This window comes from Dryobates pubescens, chromosome 27 (genome assembly GCF_014839835.1).
Source record: "Dryobates pubescens isolate bDryPub1 chromosome 27, bDryPub1.pri, whole genome shotgun sequence".
In the NCBI taxonomy this organism is placed as follows: Eukaryota; Metazoa; Chordata; class Aves; order Piciformes; family Picidae; genus Dryobates; species Dryobates pubescens.
This window is the reverse complement of record NC_071638.1, coordinates 9962426-9977381: the sequence shown is the minus strand read 5'-3', so window position 1 is coordinate 9977381 and position 14956 is coordinate 9962426. Positions and strand designations below refer to the sequence as shown.

Here is a 14956-nt window from a genome sequence, read left to right as displayed (position 1 = left end):
GAAACACAGAGTGCAATGCCACCTGCCCATCTGTGCTAACAGTCCCACAGGACACGTTTCACACCCAGGCTGCAGACTCCGGGCGGTGCTTGTGCCGAAGCTTTCGCAAGGAGGTGCCTACCCGCGGCTCGCTGGGGTTCGTTTCTGGAGTGCATGAAGTCACTCTGCTGTTGAAACAGAGCAACCTAGCACTTCTATGGGTAATGAGTAGCTGATTTGGTATCTGATTAATAAAGAGCAGGAGTTAAACCTGCATCTCCCTCTAAGCACAAGAAGCCCGGTGAATAATCCTGGAGCGATCCAGCCGGTGCATGACAGCCCTTTGGACTTGGGACCGTGTTTAGAGAGCAGCTCAAGCACTGAGCTGTTTCCTGCAGCAGGAGTGAGCTGGTGCAGACAGGCCTCACTGCTGGCCTTCTGTGAAAACCATTCAAGCCCCTCCTAACCCGCCTCTGCTGGAGCAATGGCTCGGCAGGCAGCCGCAGTGCCGCTTCCTCCCCCAGGGGTGCCCGCAGACGCCCGTGCAAGGCAGCAGCTCCCATCCCAACTTTCTGATGTGCGGAGAAATATATCTCGGAGCGCCTCACTTGTCCTCGCTTGTGGATGGTGGTAAATTTGGAGCTGAAGGAAAAATCCTAAACGTGAATAACAACACAGGTTGCAGTCCTCTCTGAGGCTGCAGTTGGGATACCTCCTGCTGCCTTCCCGCAGGGTCGCACCCTCGCACCTGGACACCCCAGAGACCGTCTCACGGACAGGGTGCCCCGGGGCTCGGGGCTCGTCTCCAGCAGGCATGGATAGCGTCAGGCCAGCGGCGAGCGCACTGCTGCCCGGTGGGGCCGGGGCTGCGCTGCGGGAGCGGGGCGGTCAGGGCTGGAGCCGGACATGGGCTTCAGGAGCCGGGACGGCGGAGCCGGGGCTGGGAGGCGGGAGCGGAGCCAGCGGGGCCGGGGCTGTGGAGGTGGGAGCGGGGCCGGACCGCCATAGCTCCGCCCCGGCTCTTTAAGCCGCCGCGGGGCTGCGCTGGGCTGAGACGCGCCAGGTCGAAGACGAGAGCCGTGGTGAGTGCCGGGGCGGGCAGCGGGGCGGGAGGGCTCGGTGGGAAGGGGCATCGGCTGGGGCTCCTATGCGGCCTGCCGCGGTCCCGGTGGGGGACGGGGAGGCGGTGATCGCTATTGCCGCCGCCCGTGGGGTCCGTCCCGCCCCACCCGTGCGGTCTGCAAGGTGGTCCCGTGGCGGCGGCGGACCGGGAGGAGCGCTGGGCGCCACCGCTCCCTGCTGCTGGTGCTCGACCCTTCTCCCGGAGCACAGCGGCGGCGCGGCCGGGGCGGCAGCCAAGTGCGCGGAGCGGCGGATTCCCGAGAGCAGCTCGGCTTGCTCCACACACTTGGCTCCCAACGGGGCGCTGGGAAAGCGATCCGGGAGCAGTGGATAGCCTGAAATTCCTGTGTCCGTCTCGGGGCTGGTTTAGGTTTCTTGCAGCATTGAAGCACGCTGTCGGCAAACGGGTCGGAAAGGACTTTGCTGTTGCAGTGGCTTGTCACTGGCATTTTGGAGAACACTTACCCAAGTAACACGCTCCCCTCTTGAAACTTAAGTACCAGCTTCGCAGGAGTCGGAGCTTCTTGCTGAATGGGAGCAGTACGTGCCAACAAACCCGCAACCAAAACTCAGAGTTGTTGGTACTAGTAGTGAGATCGTCCGGATGTTTAATTACTGCTCTTAACTCCCTGAAGACCTGCCTGAACGAGATAAAAAGCCTTGAGAGCGGGGCAGGCTTAACACAAGACTGGAAGTCTGAATCTGCTACCTGTGGAGCTCTCAAAGGAGACCTGGGCAGCATTAAGTTCCAGGGTGGTAGTAGGAGAGTGGCTTGTGGGCTTGTAGGCTCTCCTACATGCAGAGCTCCTTCCAGCTGCCAGCCCTTTCCCCCTTCGGTGCCTTCTGAGCACTGCTGATCTTCCCACGTAAGCCATGATGGGAACAGTGTGGGGAGGATAAATGGAAAAATCTTTTGTGGAGGAGACCCAGGTCACCTTGAAGTACAGACTTCAGTGGCTTTTTGCCTTTCTTGTAATGCATTCCCAAAGCCCTTATCAGCAGATTTGAATCAGCTAAAGGCTGCCAATTCATCGAATACTTTGTCTCCCTCGAGAAGAAGGGGTGGAGCTGCACCCCGTGCTGCCCAATATTGCAGTGGAAATCTGGGGCAAAGCTGGAAACCCGACCCAGGTCCTGAGGTCTAGGGTGCATGGAAACGATCTAGTTGTTGACTAAGGAGAAGATTAAAATCCTTTAGACCCGTGTGAATGCACAGAGGAGCACGGGGTCGGTGAGAGGAAAAGACAGAGGTAGTCCTTGTACCCAGTACCATTTACACTTTGGAAAGCATACAAACTGTAAAGGAATCTTGTCTCTCTTGGGTGGTTTTTTTCCCCTCTTGTCTCTCTTTTGCACCTCCCCTTCCCCCACCCCTCCCCCCCCCCCCATCCATGGATTCCTTTTCCAAAGCTTTATGCAGCCTATATTCCCTTTAACTAAGGATGCTCTTTGCCATGATTGATGTCAGCTGCTGTGCAGTAGCACAGCCAAGCACTTGAATAAAAGAAATGGAATCTTAGTTTTTAGGCTCTGCGGAGGGCTGTGCCAAGAATGACAAAGTGGGAAATGTCATAAAACTAATTTTATGAGCTCAGCCAGGGTTTTACTGCTAAACCATGGAGCAGTCCTGGTGTTAATCCCATGGAAGTATTAAACAAAGGGATCTCTCAGTAATTAGTGTCACTGTGCAAATGGCACTGCTCAGCCACTCGAGGAAGTTTCCTAAGCCTTTGCTCAGGAATGTACCTAAGGTGCCCCAATCTAGGTTAATAAACTAATCTTATTTTCCCACATGCCCTGAATAGCCAGGAATATGCTTGTCTTGGACAAAGATCTTCTAGCAGCTACTTGGCAGAGCGTCTTGCTTTGGAGCCATGCAGCCTTCCCTGCATCCCTAGAACTGCTGAGCTTCTGGCCAGGCTGCTTTAGCTGGAGGCTTGTTTCAGCAGCCTTAGCAAGATGGGCCACTTAATCCAGGCTTAGCTAAAACTTCTGCTCCGAGATGTGCTTTGTGAGTCTGCTTTGCTTTGCCTGGGGAGTGCAAGGCAGTCAGACACCCATGAGACCCCTCAGTTTGCACTGAGGTCTCTCCCACATGTTGGTGAGAGCCCCTTTGAGGAAGGGGGATCCTCTGTCTCCCTGATCCACTTGCACTCATGCTCTGTTGGCTAGAGGGACAGCTGGAGACTGGCAGTCCTCTGCTTCTGCCTCAGCTGACTGAAGGCAGCAGGTTGTGGGGATGCTGTCGTGTCTCTCTGCTCCCTATCTTGACAGTATAGGGCAGCTTCTAAGAGTAAATGAAGGCGAGTTGTCCTGAGAGAAGTCAGAAGTTCCTAACAGGTTTCTTCTTCCCCTCCACCATAGCTGAGCTGCGGTGCTGCAGGGAGCCTGCTGAGAGGAAATGATGTTGCTGGTGGCGTAGGGTGGCAGGAGAGTCGACTTGAGACAATCCTTCAACAAACACTGCTTCAAATCCTTCAACAAACCACCAAGTTAGGTTAGCTCGTGGTGGTGGTGGGAGGAAAGTCCCACAACAGCCAGAGTTGGGCAGTGCTCTGCTTTAGTACTTAAACCCAGGGCAGTTAATGGGAGGAGCAGGTAAAGCTCCCAGTTGAGCTGAGTGGGAACTGGCGATGGTGTTTGGCACAGGGGAGCTGGGGAGGGGGCAGCTCAACCTGAGATGAGATGGTTGCTGCTCCTGGCTTAATGCAGGAGATTGTTCCCAAGGCTGTAGTGTGACCTGACGACTGCTGGTGCCAGTCCCACCCCACCAGCCTTCTGAGTGCCCTTTGAGCTAATGCATGAGAGGGAGTTATACTTTATTTTAAGCAGCTGTGACTGTTGGAGCGGTTGCATTTGGTTCCTATACCTGTCTGTTCAAGGCACTGTTCATGTAATAGCAGTGGAGTCCCTGGGAAATAATCCCCCTTAAACTTCTTTGAAGTGCAGGCATGATCTCAAATGAGTTCAGAACGTCCCCACAGCCCTGAGGAGTGGCTCTCTGGTGAGGTGAACTTTGGCTTGTGCTGCATTCCAAGTGGTAGGCCCTGCAGCAGAGCAAAATGCTGTTGTTGGCACAGTTGCTGTGCTTCTATCAGATGAGAGGCCCAGTGTTAACAAAGCATGGAAAGTGAGATTATATCCATCTGGGGGGGGTGCAATTTGCTCAAGGTACAGTAAAGCCCTTGTGCATGAAACTGATTTGTGCCTATCCAATGTATGCAACACTCCAAACATGGGGCAGGGACGGGAGGGCGTCTCGTGAAGGCTGTCTCTCTCTTTTGCTTGCTGTTTGGCAGCAGCAGGCTCTGTGCCCCTTGCCAGTCCATCTGCTTGTACAAATAGCCGTAGAGAGCCTGCCTAAGCCTTTAAACCTGCTCTGGGATCTGTGTGGTGGGTTGGAAATCCCCCTCCCCCCCCCCCCCCCCCCATTAAATTTTGCCCAGCTGGAAGCAAATGAAGCTGTATTTGTAAGCAAAACTACAATCTACAATGGAATGCAATGAATGTGTGCAAATACACAACATCTACACACATTTACTTGTGTTTACAGTTGATAAACAGCACAAGAACCACCCCCTGGCCAAAGAGCAGGGGAGCTGCTAATATCTTTCCACTCCCTACCCCACTGTCCACAAAAGGGAAAAGAGAAAGAGCAGAGAAGTTGTGGTTGATGCCATTCACAGCAGAAGCGATGCATGAGGTCAGCAAAACCAGGAGGAGCATCGGGCAGAGCTGAAGAAGTGAAAAGGGAGAGAGAGAGTGCTCACGTTACCAGCTTCAGTCCTTTATCTCTTCCAGTGGGGGTGTTTGGGGTTATGGTTACTTTCCTTCTCACACCCAGCAGTGATTTGTTTACATTTTGCCACTTTCTGCTCAAGACCTCTGGAAAACTTTTAAAGGTACAGCCTAAAACTGCCCCAGATCTGAAGGGGTGAGAAGTTGGTGATGGAAAACCTCTCTCCTGGGGGCAGAGTGAGGTGTTCAAACAGTGGGTGAGGCTGCAGGCCTGTGCTCAGGAACAGGAACACCGTGGATGAGATTTAAAGGGGCCTGGGACCCAAACGGTCCTTGAGCTGAGGTGGCAGCAGAGGATGCTGTGCTTAACAAACCTCTCCCTTTCTCTCTCCTGGGCATACAGAGCCACCATGCCCAACTGGGGAGGCGGCAACAAGTGCGGCGCCTGCGGGCGCACCGTCTACCATGCTGAGGAGGTGCAGTGCGACGGGAGGAGCTTCCACCGCTGCTGCTTCCTCTGCAGTAAGTATTCCTCCTCTGGCCCCCTGCAGCATCTCCCCCAGCACAGCTGGAGGAGGAGGGGGAATGTCACAACAGCGAGATCCTGGTCCGCAGGCTCAGCTGGCACCAATGACTCTCATGGCCAAGAAGGCCAGTGGCATCCTGGGGTGGATTAGAAGAGCTGTGGTCAGTAAGGTGAGAGAGGGTCTCTTCTCCCTCTGCTCTTCCCTGCTGAGGCTGCATCTGGAGTATTGTGTCCAGTTCTGGGCTCCTCAGTTCAGGCAGGACCTCAGGGAACTGCTTGAAAGAGTCCAGCACAGAGACACAAAGATGATGAAGGCAGTGGAAGATCTTCCTTGGGAGCTGGGGGCTATGTAGCTTGGAGAGGAACAGCCTGAGAGGTGACCTCATTGCTGTTGAAGATGTGCAGGGTGAGTGCCCAGAGGCTGGAGCCAGGCTCTGCTGGGTGATGCCTAATGCCAGCACAAGGGGCAGTGGTGGAAGCTGAGGCAGAGGAAGTTCCATGGAAACAGGAGGAAGAATTTTTTCCCTGTGAGGGTGACAGAACCCTGGAAGAGGCACCCCGGGGGGCTTGTGGAGTCTTCCTCTCTGGGGATATTCAAGCTTTGCCTGGATGTGTTCCTGTGTGATCTGCTCTAGGTGTTCCTGCTCTGGCAGGGGGTTGGACTGAATGATCTCTCAAGGTCCCTTCCAGCCCCTAGCATTCAGTGATTCTGGAACACACAAGAACAGTGCTGGCTTTGTCCATCACATGTTGAGCACCTGGGTCTGGTGGTGCAGAACAGGGAGCTTGTTACCCAACCTGTCCAGTGTGGGAGGCATTGGAGTCGCCTCCCAAGGCTGTTTGTCACCCCCAGTCTTCTCCTCAGGAGTCTAAGGGGGTTTTAGGATGGAAATCTGGCTTAAGCATTGTTCATGCAGGGGAAAATGCCTAGTGGCAGAGCCCCATGGACACTGATTGGAGGTCAGCTGAACTTCTGGTGGTCCCAGGGCTGGCAGCAGCTTAAGTAACAGTTATCAGACCCCTGTCCTGAAGTCCCATGCAGACCAGGACACCAGAATGCCTGAGCACAGCCAAATTGCTGATGCTTTAGGCCAGCCAAAAGCCCAGACTTTCTTGGCACAGGGTGCTGTGGTTTATTGCAGATGAAAGGAGTCCAAAGCATTATTTTCCAGTCCATCCAACAAGCCCAGTGAGGCACTGAAAATCTCTTTCTCTGTTGAAAAGAACTCCGCTTAGATGAAGGGAACAAAGGGTCGCTGTGAATCGGAGGCTCCTGCTTTGCAGACAGCCTGGCTGGCTGAGCCAGAACTTTACCTCATTACAAACACGAGGTCCTGTTTGGTCCCACTTGCTGGTGTTCAATACCTGCAGGCAGAGCTGGGCTTCAGGTCTCCAGACCAGTTACACGTGGCCTCCTCACACTGGCGTGCTGTGTGCAGCACATCAGCGTGCCGTGCTGGTGTGTGGGCCTGGGAGCACCTATGCTCCCATCTCTTAGCTCCACAGCATTCACAGAGAGGGTTGGATGTCTCAGCTGCCCCATTTTCAGCCTTTTATGGGAGTTTCTATTAAAGGAAACCTGGAAGTTGGAGGCAAGCAGTGGCTCTAGTGTCTGTGAGCATTTGCTGTTCCTTAGTGCCTAGTTCTGTTTGGGCTGCAGACTGTAGACTTAACAAACCTGCACGAGTTGAGTTGCTTACTTCATATTTATGTCTTAGAAAAAGAGCTTTGGAGCAAATGGATGTCATAAGCAAAGCTCTCCCTGTGTTTTCAAGACCTTAACATTCTTTCTAAACAAAACATTCATAAGGCTGCTTTTTGGTTGTGGTTTTTTTTGCCCCCCTCCCTTTCCCAAGTTCTTTATCACAGCCATAATGCTGCTGCAGACAGAAGGAGCATGCCAATCAGGACACAAAGGAAGGTTTAAGAAGGAAATAGTTCTGCCTTCCACTGTAACCTTGAGCAGTGCACTTGCATTGTGCTGAAGGACAATGTAGGGATGCCAGAAAAGCACAGTCCCTCCAGTGACAGCTGTGAAACAGTCCCAGCTCTGCCCCAAACCGCTGCCAAGGCCAGGGCAAAACCTTGAGGGTTGTTTTCTTTCCCAGCCTCCCCCTGGCCAAAAGGGCAGGAGAGGGAATCTTCTGCACTGAGGGACTTTTGCTTCATGCTGTATAGCATCTGTCAAGGGAAACTGCTGACTTCACTATCTGGGCTTCTGAGCAGCTTCATTCATCAAACAGCAAGTTTCCAGGCTTTAAGTGTCACAGTCATGAAGAGGTAGGAGGGAATGGAGCTAAGCATAATTCACCAATTCAAATGACAGGCTGCTTCCTCTCATCTCTGGTGGTCCCACAGCCTGAAAGGAAGAGTTATGGATTCTGTGATTCTGTGAGGGAGACAAAGGTCTGCAAGTACTGTCATGGGCAGAGTTGAAGTTGCACCAGGGGTGGTTTAGGTTGGGTATCCCTGAAAGGATTCTCAAAGACTGGCCCAGGCTGCCCAGGGAGGTGGCTGAATCCCCATCCCTGGAGGTGTTTCAAAGAGGCAGAGATGTGGTGCTGAGGGACAAGGTTTAGCATCAGCTTTGGTAGGGCTAGAGAATTGTTGGGCTGGATGATCTTTAAGGGCTTTTCCAACCAAAACAGCACAAGGGGCAGTGGTGGAAGCTGAGGCAGAGGAAGTTCCATGGAAACAGGAGGAAGAAGTTTTTCCCTGTGAGGATGACAGAGCCCTGGAAGAGGCTGCCCAAGGGGGTTGTGGAGTCTCCCTCTCTGGAGATATTCAAGCCCTGCCTGGATGTGTTCCTGTGTGATCTGCTCTAGGTGCTCCTGCTCTGGGAGCGGGGTTGGACTGGGTGATCTCTCGAGGTCTTTTCCCTCCCCTAACATTCAGTGATCCTGTGATGAGGGAACCCAGAGCATCACTTCTGACTCGCTGTTGATGGCCATGGTCCCTTAAAGCAGTTTTGCTGCGTTGTTTTTTGTGTGTCTTCCCCTCCAGTGGTCTGCCGGAAAAACTTGGACAGCACGACTGTAGCCATTCATGATGCTGAAGTCTACTGCAAGTCTTGCTATGGGAAAAAGTATGGCCCCAAAGGTTATGGATATGGCCAAGGGGCAGGCACACTGAACATGGACAGGGGAGAGAGGCTGGGCATCAAGCCTGAAAGGTGAGCAAAATGGGGTTGGGTGGGGGAGCAGCCTTCAGTACTGTTCTCAGAGAAGTCTTTCAGGCTGGGTTTTGTTCAGTTCATGTTGCCTGAAATAGAAATGCTGCAAAATACCCCGGAACAACTGAATACAGAGCATGTAACCTACAGGGCACAAACCTCCCACTGGTGACTGTGAGCAGGAATTAGTGCAGGTGAAAAGGTCCTGACTGTGCATTGGCCATAGGGCACTGGGTGGCACAGGTGGCATGAGCCTGCAGAGGTGACTCTGAGTCTCAGGTTGCTTTCCTAGATAAGCTGCAAGCACAGATGCTCTACAGGGATGGGTTTGGAGAGCTGAGAATCTGGGGCTACAAGAAGAATGATTTATTGGTTTGTTTTAACTGGCAAATGAAGAACCATTTGTGCTTCATCCTAGCCCGAGGCAAAAGGCCTCTTAAACAGTGAGTGTTCCTAGCTGCAGCTGCAAAGCAGAGCCTGTGGAGAGGAGCTGAGCTATGCCTCATACTTGCTTCATCCAGGTTCCCAAATTACTGCTTGACATTTAGATGATGTGTGCTCTCCAGCCAGGTTCAGTGATCAGTTCAGGTGCCAGACCATGATCAGCACACAGGAATTTAACAGCCTTTTTGGTAGCTTGCTGTGTGCTGAATCCATGCATGCCCTGATGCAAAACTCACTTCTCAAGAAGTTAAAAGGTGAAGGCTCCTCAGAAAAGTGGCTTTTAAAGTAGCTTCCTTCTGCCCTCTGGAGCATGGCCTTTCTCTAGGCTGTGTGAGTTTGGCTTTGGTTTTTCTTTTGTTGCTTTTTGGGGGAGGTTGGTTGGTTGGTTGTACCAAGTGTAAGGGGACAGCTTTGCTGGCAATTTGCTCCTCAAGTTTTGCAAAGGTAGTGTTCTCTGTGCTGTGTGTTGGGTGCTGCCCTGGTAGTAGCGCTAAGAAGAGCAAAAAGTCACTTAGGAAGAGAGTAAAGACAGGAACTGTGCCCTTCCTTTCAGCACTCCCTCTCCCCATCGACCTACGACAAGTCCAAACACTTCAAAGTTCGCTCAGAAGTTCGGAGGGGCAGAGAAGTGCTCGAGGTGTGGGGATTCTGTCTATGCAGCAGAGAAAGTAATAGGAGCTGGAAAGGTAAGGAACCCTTGAGTGCCATTTTGTACCTGCTATGTGGACTTCAAAGTGAGCAGGGCATGCAACCACGGGGAGAGCTGCCTTAAAATTGCATTTCTCGGCGCTGGAAATAGTCAGCTCAATCAACTCAATGGAGCAAAAAGCACTTGAAATGCAAGGTGATCACTGGAGGTTTTCAGGAGAAGACTTGACGGGGTGCTTGGTGCCATGGGTTAGTTGTTTGGGTGGTGTTGGATTGGTTGATGGGTTGGACGCGATGATCTTGAGGGTCTCTTCCAACCTGGTTTATTCTATGTGATGAGAGCTCACCTTGGATTCCAGGGGTGAAGCTTCGATATCATCCCATGCCAGAGGTTGAAGCACAGACTAGAGGAGTACTCCTCTCAGAAGAGTGAAGAGTCTTTGTGGTGTGCAGCTTATGGTGGAGGCTGAATGCTTGGGCAGAAGGGGGATACTCTCTGGAAATAGCCTGTATGTGCCAGTCTGCCAGCTGTCTGACTCGCTACAGAGCCACAGTCTGCTCTGAATTGATTAGAGAAAGCTGCCCACCCACGGGAGCAAGGGGATAACAAAGCTCTATGGAGCAGCTTTTGATTTCAGAAGCAATGAAATTAGTCCAAGATAGATTTACTTGATTCTTCCCCTCTACTCCACCCTGGTGAAACCCCACCTGGAGCAGTGTGTCCAGTTCTGGAGCCCCTGTTGCAGGGAAGGATCTGGAGGTGTGGACACTGTGTGGGCCACTCACAGGAATGCAGACACTCTTGTCTGCTACTGGTGCACTTGAACTGCTCTTTCTTGCCCCAGTCATCTATAAACAATGCTGACCCTGGCACAGTTAATGCATTTCTTTTTACCAACTTGGGCGTTCTCTCCTGCTGTGTATTTAAACTATCTCGTTGTGTTTTGTTTTGTTTTATATCCCTCCTTTCCCACCCCCAGCCATGGCACAAGAATTGCTTCCGGTGTGCCAAGTGTGGAAAAAGCCTAGAATCTACAACCCTAACTGAAAAAGAGGGAGAAATCTATTGTAAAGGTGAGGGGGGAAAAAAGCAAAGCTCATCTGTTTGTTGTTCAGGGTGTAATGTGTTGTAAGGACAGACGCTGAGTTTATGCCTGGATATAAGAAACTTCCAAGCTCCTCTCAAGATGGAAGTGCTCTGTAAGTCACAGGAAGAGAGCTGAGAAACGAAATAAACATTACTGAAGCTGCTGCAGCTTACATCTGTGTTAAGCAAAACATTACATACTGCAGCAGTAATGCAGGGAAATGCAGCAGCAGCCTGTGCCCTCTGCCTCAGAGCAGATCAGAGTAAGGTCCTAGGCTAGCAAGCATCCTGCCATGGCTTCCTGCAGCTGGGTCAGGGCAATCCTAAACTCTAATATAGGCTGGGCAGGGACTGGCTTGAGAGCAGCCCTGAAGAAAAGACCTTGGGGGTGCTGGTGGATGAGAAGCTCAACAGGAGCCAGCAGTGAGCACTTGCAGCCCAGAGAGCTGAACAGAGCCTGGGCTGCAGCAAGAGAAGTGTGGCCAGCAGGGCCAGGGAGGTGATGCTCCCGCTCTGCTCCACTCTGCTGAGACCACAGCTGGAGCTCTGTGTCCAGTTCTGGAGCCTCTGTTCCAGGAAGGATCTGGAGGTGCTGGAAGGTGTCCAGAGAAGACCCACGAGGATGAGCAGAGGGCTGGAGCTGCTCTGCTATGGAGACAGACTGAGGGTGTTGGGGCTGTGCAGTCTGGAGAGGAGAAGGCTCCCAGGAGACATTCTTGTGGCCTTCCAGTATCTGAAGGGGGCTCCAAGAAAGCTGGGGAGGGACTTTTGAGGGTGTCAGGGAGTGATAGGACTGGGGGGAATGGAGCAAAACTAGAAATGGGTAGATTGAGATTGGATGTGAGGAAGAAGTTTGGAAGAATGCTTTTAAGCATTGCTTCTGAATGGCTGAGGGGATGTTGTGGTGACTCAGGGGAAGCACTGAGGGGTGCCCAGCCTCAGCTACTGCATGTTCATCCCACCTGGAAGCCTTCCTGTGTGACCTGGTCTAGGTGGTCCTGCTCCTACCCTTCTGTGACTCTGTGCTCTTTCTTTCAGGTTGTTACGCGAAGAACTTCGGCCCCAAGGGGTTTGGGTACGGCCAGGGAGCAGGTGCCCTCGTTCATGCCCAGTGAGGGGTCATGGCTGAAAACCTGTCACAGCTCTGCTGAGCTCCTGCTGGAAGAAAGAGGAGAGCTTCCTATTTGTCACTAACTACTGTGAAACAGAGTAGTTGCTGTAGTGCTTAGGCATCCCTCCAGCAGACCATTATTTTTTGTTAAAGAGGAGCACTGCTTTTCTCCCCCTTGCTTTGTGTATCACACTGTACCACCTCTGACACCGAGTTTTGATTCAATAAAGCTTTGCTTGTGGATGTATCTTAAACCCTAAGTGTCACATGCTTTTGACAGCAATACAAAGAAAGGGAAGAGAGAGGCTGGTGCAGCCTTTCAGCGAGAGGGAAAGGTTACAGCCTTCAGAGAGGTGGATGACTGTCCTGTAACCTCACACCATTGTGAGCTTATGCAAGGCAGGCTGCTGCAGGCTCTGTGCTGCCTTGCACACAACCACAGAAACATTCAGGGTGGAAAAGACCCTCAGGATCACCAAGTCCAACCCAGAGCCTTCCTCTACGAGGCTCACCCCTAAACCATATCCCCAAGCACTATATCCAAACTACCTTTAAACACAACCAGGCTTAGTGACTCCACCACCTCCCTGGGCAGCACATTCCAGTCCCTGACCACTCTTGCCATGAAAAAATGTTTCCTAATGCCCAGTCTAAACCTATCCAGTGGCAGCTTGAGGCTGTTCCCTCTTGTTCTGTCACTAATGACCTGTGAGAAGAGACCAGCAGCAGCCTTTCCACAAGGTCCTTTCAGGTAGTTGTAGACAACAATGAGGTCTCCCCTCAGCCTCCTCTGTTTCACTCTAACCATCCCCAGCTCCTTCAGTCACTCTTCATCAGATTTATTCTCCAGGCCCCTCACAGCTCCCTTGCCCTCCTCTGCCCTGCCTCCAGCACCTCCACATCTCTCTTGGATTGAGGTGCCCAAAACTGGACACAACACTCCAGGTGTGGCCTCCCCAGAGCTGAGTCCCAGGGGACAATCCCCTCCCTGCTCCTGCTGGACAGAGCATTGCTGATCCCAGCCAGGATGCCTTTGGCTTTCTTGGCCACCTGGCCACACTGCTGGCTCACACTCACTGAGAGCCCAACATGACAGAGCACAGGTTATAGCCTTCAGAGGGGGGTGTCTGTCCTTCAATACCACACCACTGTGCCCATGCAAGGCAGCTAGCTGCTCAGTGTGCAGAAATAGCAAATCTTAATCTACCGCTCTGTGCAGCAACAGAGCTCTGAAAGTGATCGGTAAGAAGCTGTGTCCTTAACGGCTGCCTGCCTCTGCCAGAGCTAGTGAATGGACAACAAACCTTCTTCACCATGGTGTTTTGTGGAGCTCCACCTGCTCTGGGACTGAGGTGTTCTTACACACAGGCCTTGCAGTGCAGCACCAAGATAGAATCACAGAATGTTAAGGGCTGGAAGGGACCCTGAGAGATCATCCAGTCCAACCCCCCCTGCCAGAGCAGCATCACCTATAGCAGGTCACACAGGAACTCATCCAGGAGAGCCCTGAACATCTCCAGAGAGGGAGACTCCACAACCCCCCTGGGCAGCCTCTTCCAGTGTTCTGTCACCCTCACAGGGAAATCATTTTTCTTCCTGTTTCCCTGGAACTTCCTATGTGTCACCTTCCATGCATTGCCCCCGGTGCTGTCACTGGGCATTGCCCACAGCTGCAGATGATCACAGTCCTGCTCAGCAGCTGATCAAGCTCTGGGCTGGCACATCAAACTCGGGTTTAAGAGCAGCTTTTGACCTTTTCTTGGCAGTGCTAGGACCCTTAGGTCTCCCGTTGAAGATGGTGGAAGGTTTCAGCCTTGTGAGGAGGGCATCTGACAGGGTGCAGCAGCAACAGAGTGGAACAAAGCACTCTGGTAGCAAACGTGACTTGAACTCAGATTGATGAAGAGTAATGGCAATTAAACACATCCAATGTAGTGGTGATCTGCTCCTTGTGAACACCCCAGCTGGGGGAAAGCTGTAACAGTCAGGGGCCTTGACTCCTGTTAACATAAGGCTTTAGGAACTGCTGCTCATAAAGGTCTTACAATTAGGGGACAATTAATTTGCCTTAAGAGTGATAGGATTAAGGAGGTCAGTGTCTTCACAAAGCAAGAGTGGGCTAGAGGAAGGTGAGACCTGGACCTGAGCAAAGCCTTCGACACTGTCCCACACCACATCCTGGTCTCCAAGCTGGTGACACATGGGTTTGATGGGTGGACCACTAGATGGATAAAGAACTGGCTTGATGGCTGCACCCAAAGAGTGGCTGTCAATGGCTCCAAGTCCCAGTGCAGGCCAGGGACAAGCAGAGTCCCTCAGGGATCAGTCCTGGGACCAGGCTTGTTCAACATCTTTGTGGGTGCCATGGACAGTGGCACTGAGTGCACCCTCAGCAAGTTTGCTGATGACACCAAGCTGTGTGGTGCAGCAGACACGCTGGAGGGAAGGGAAAGGGATGCCATCCAGAGGGACCTGGACAGGCTGCAGAGGTGGGCACAAGCCAACCTCATGAGGTTCAACAAGACCAAGGGCAGGGTCCTGCATCTGGGTTGAGGCAATCTCAGGCACAAATCCAGGCTGGGCAGGGACTGGCTGGAAAGCAGCCCTGAGGAGAGAGACTTGGGGGTGCTGGTGGACGAGAAGCTCAACAGGAGCTCTCAATGTGCACTTGCAGCCCGGAAAGCCAATCAGATCCTGGGCTGGAGCAAGAGAAGTGTGGCCAGCAGGTCAAGGGAGGTGATTCTCCCCCTCTACTCAGCTCTGGTGAGACCCCACCTGGAGTACTGCCTCCAGTTCTGGAGCCCCTATTCCAAGAGGGATCTGGAGGTGCTGGAAGGTGTCCAGAGAAGGGCCACGAGGATGATCAGAGGGCTGGAGCACCTCTCCTATGAGGACAGACTGAAGGAGACTTGATAGGGTGCTTGGTGCCATGGTTTAGTTGATTAGGTGGTGTTGGATGGTGGTGTTGAGGTGTTGATTGGACACAATGATCTTGAGCGTCTCTTCCAACCTATTCTATTCTATTCTATTCTATTCTATTCTATTCTATTCTATTCTGTTCTGTTCTGTTCTGTTCTGTTCTGTTCTATTCTACTTGTCCTTGGCTGCATTGTTTTGGCTAAGTCTAAC

At 52.4% G+C, this 14956-nt stretch overlaps 1 protein-coding gene across 2 annotated transcripts; it reads left to right on the top strand.

Annotated features, from left to right (window-relative positions):
• Window positions 1–953: 953 nt before the first annotated feature.
• CSRP2 (cysteine and glycine rich protein 2) lies at window positions 954–12043 on the top strand. 2 transcript variants are annotated; one of them, XM_054173914.1, is made up of 6 exons: window positions 954–1061; window positions 5243–5361; window positions 8369–8537; window positions 9535–9667; window positions 10610–10703; window positions 11755–12041. In XM_054173914.1, exons 2-6 carry the CDS (start codon window positions 5250–5252, stop codon window positions 11829–11831), a joined length of 585 nt encoding a protein of 194 aa, XP_054029889.1. In that variant the 5' UTR covers window positions 954–1061; window positions 5243–5249; the 3' UTR covers window positions 11832–12041. The 2 variants fall into 2 exon arrangements, with proteins under 2 accessions (XP_054029889.1, XP_054029890.1); XM_054173915.1 differs by lacking the exon at window positions 954–1061 and adding an exon at window positions 3535–3593 and having other exon boundaries at window positions 11755–12043.
• Window positions 12044–14956: the final 2913 nt, after the last annotated feature.

Excerpts from the sequence above, each read along its gene's own strand:
- CSRP2 (XM_054173915.1), top strand. The coding sequence starts at position 5,250 with ATGCCCAACTGGGGAGGCGGCAACAAGTGCGGCGCCTGCGGGCGCACC. Across the intron at positions 5,362-8,368 it reads CCGCTGCTGCTTCCTCTGCA|TGGTCTGCCGGAAAAACTTG; the intron begins GTAAGTATTCCT and ends CTTCCCCTCCAG. Across the intron at positions 8,538-9,534 it reads CTGGGCATCAAGCCTGAAAG|CACTCCCTCTCCCCATCGAC; the intron begins GTGAGCAAAATG and ends CCTTCCTTTCAG.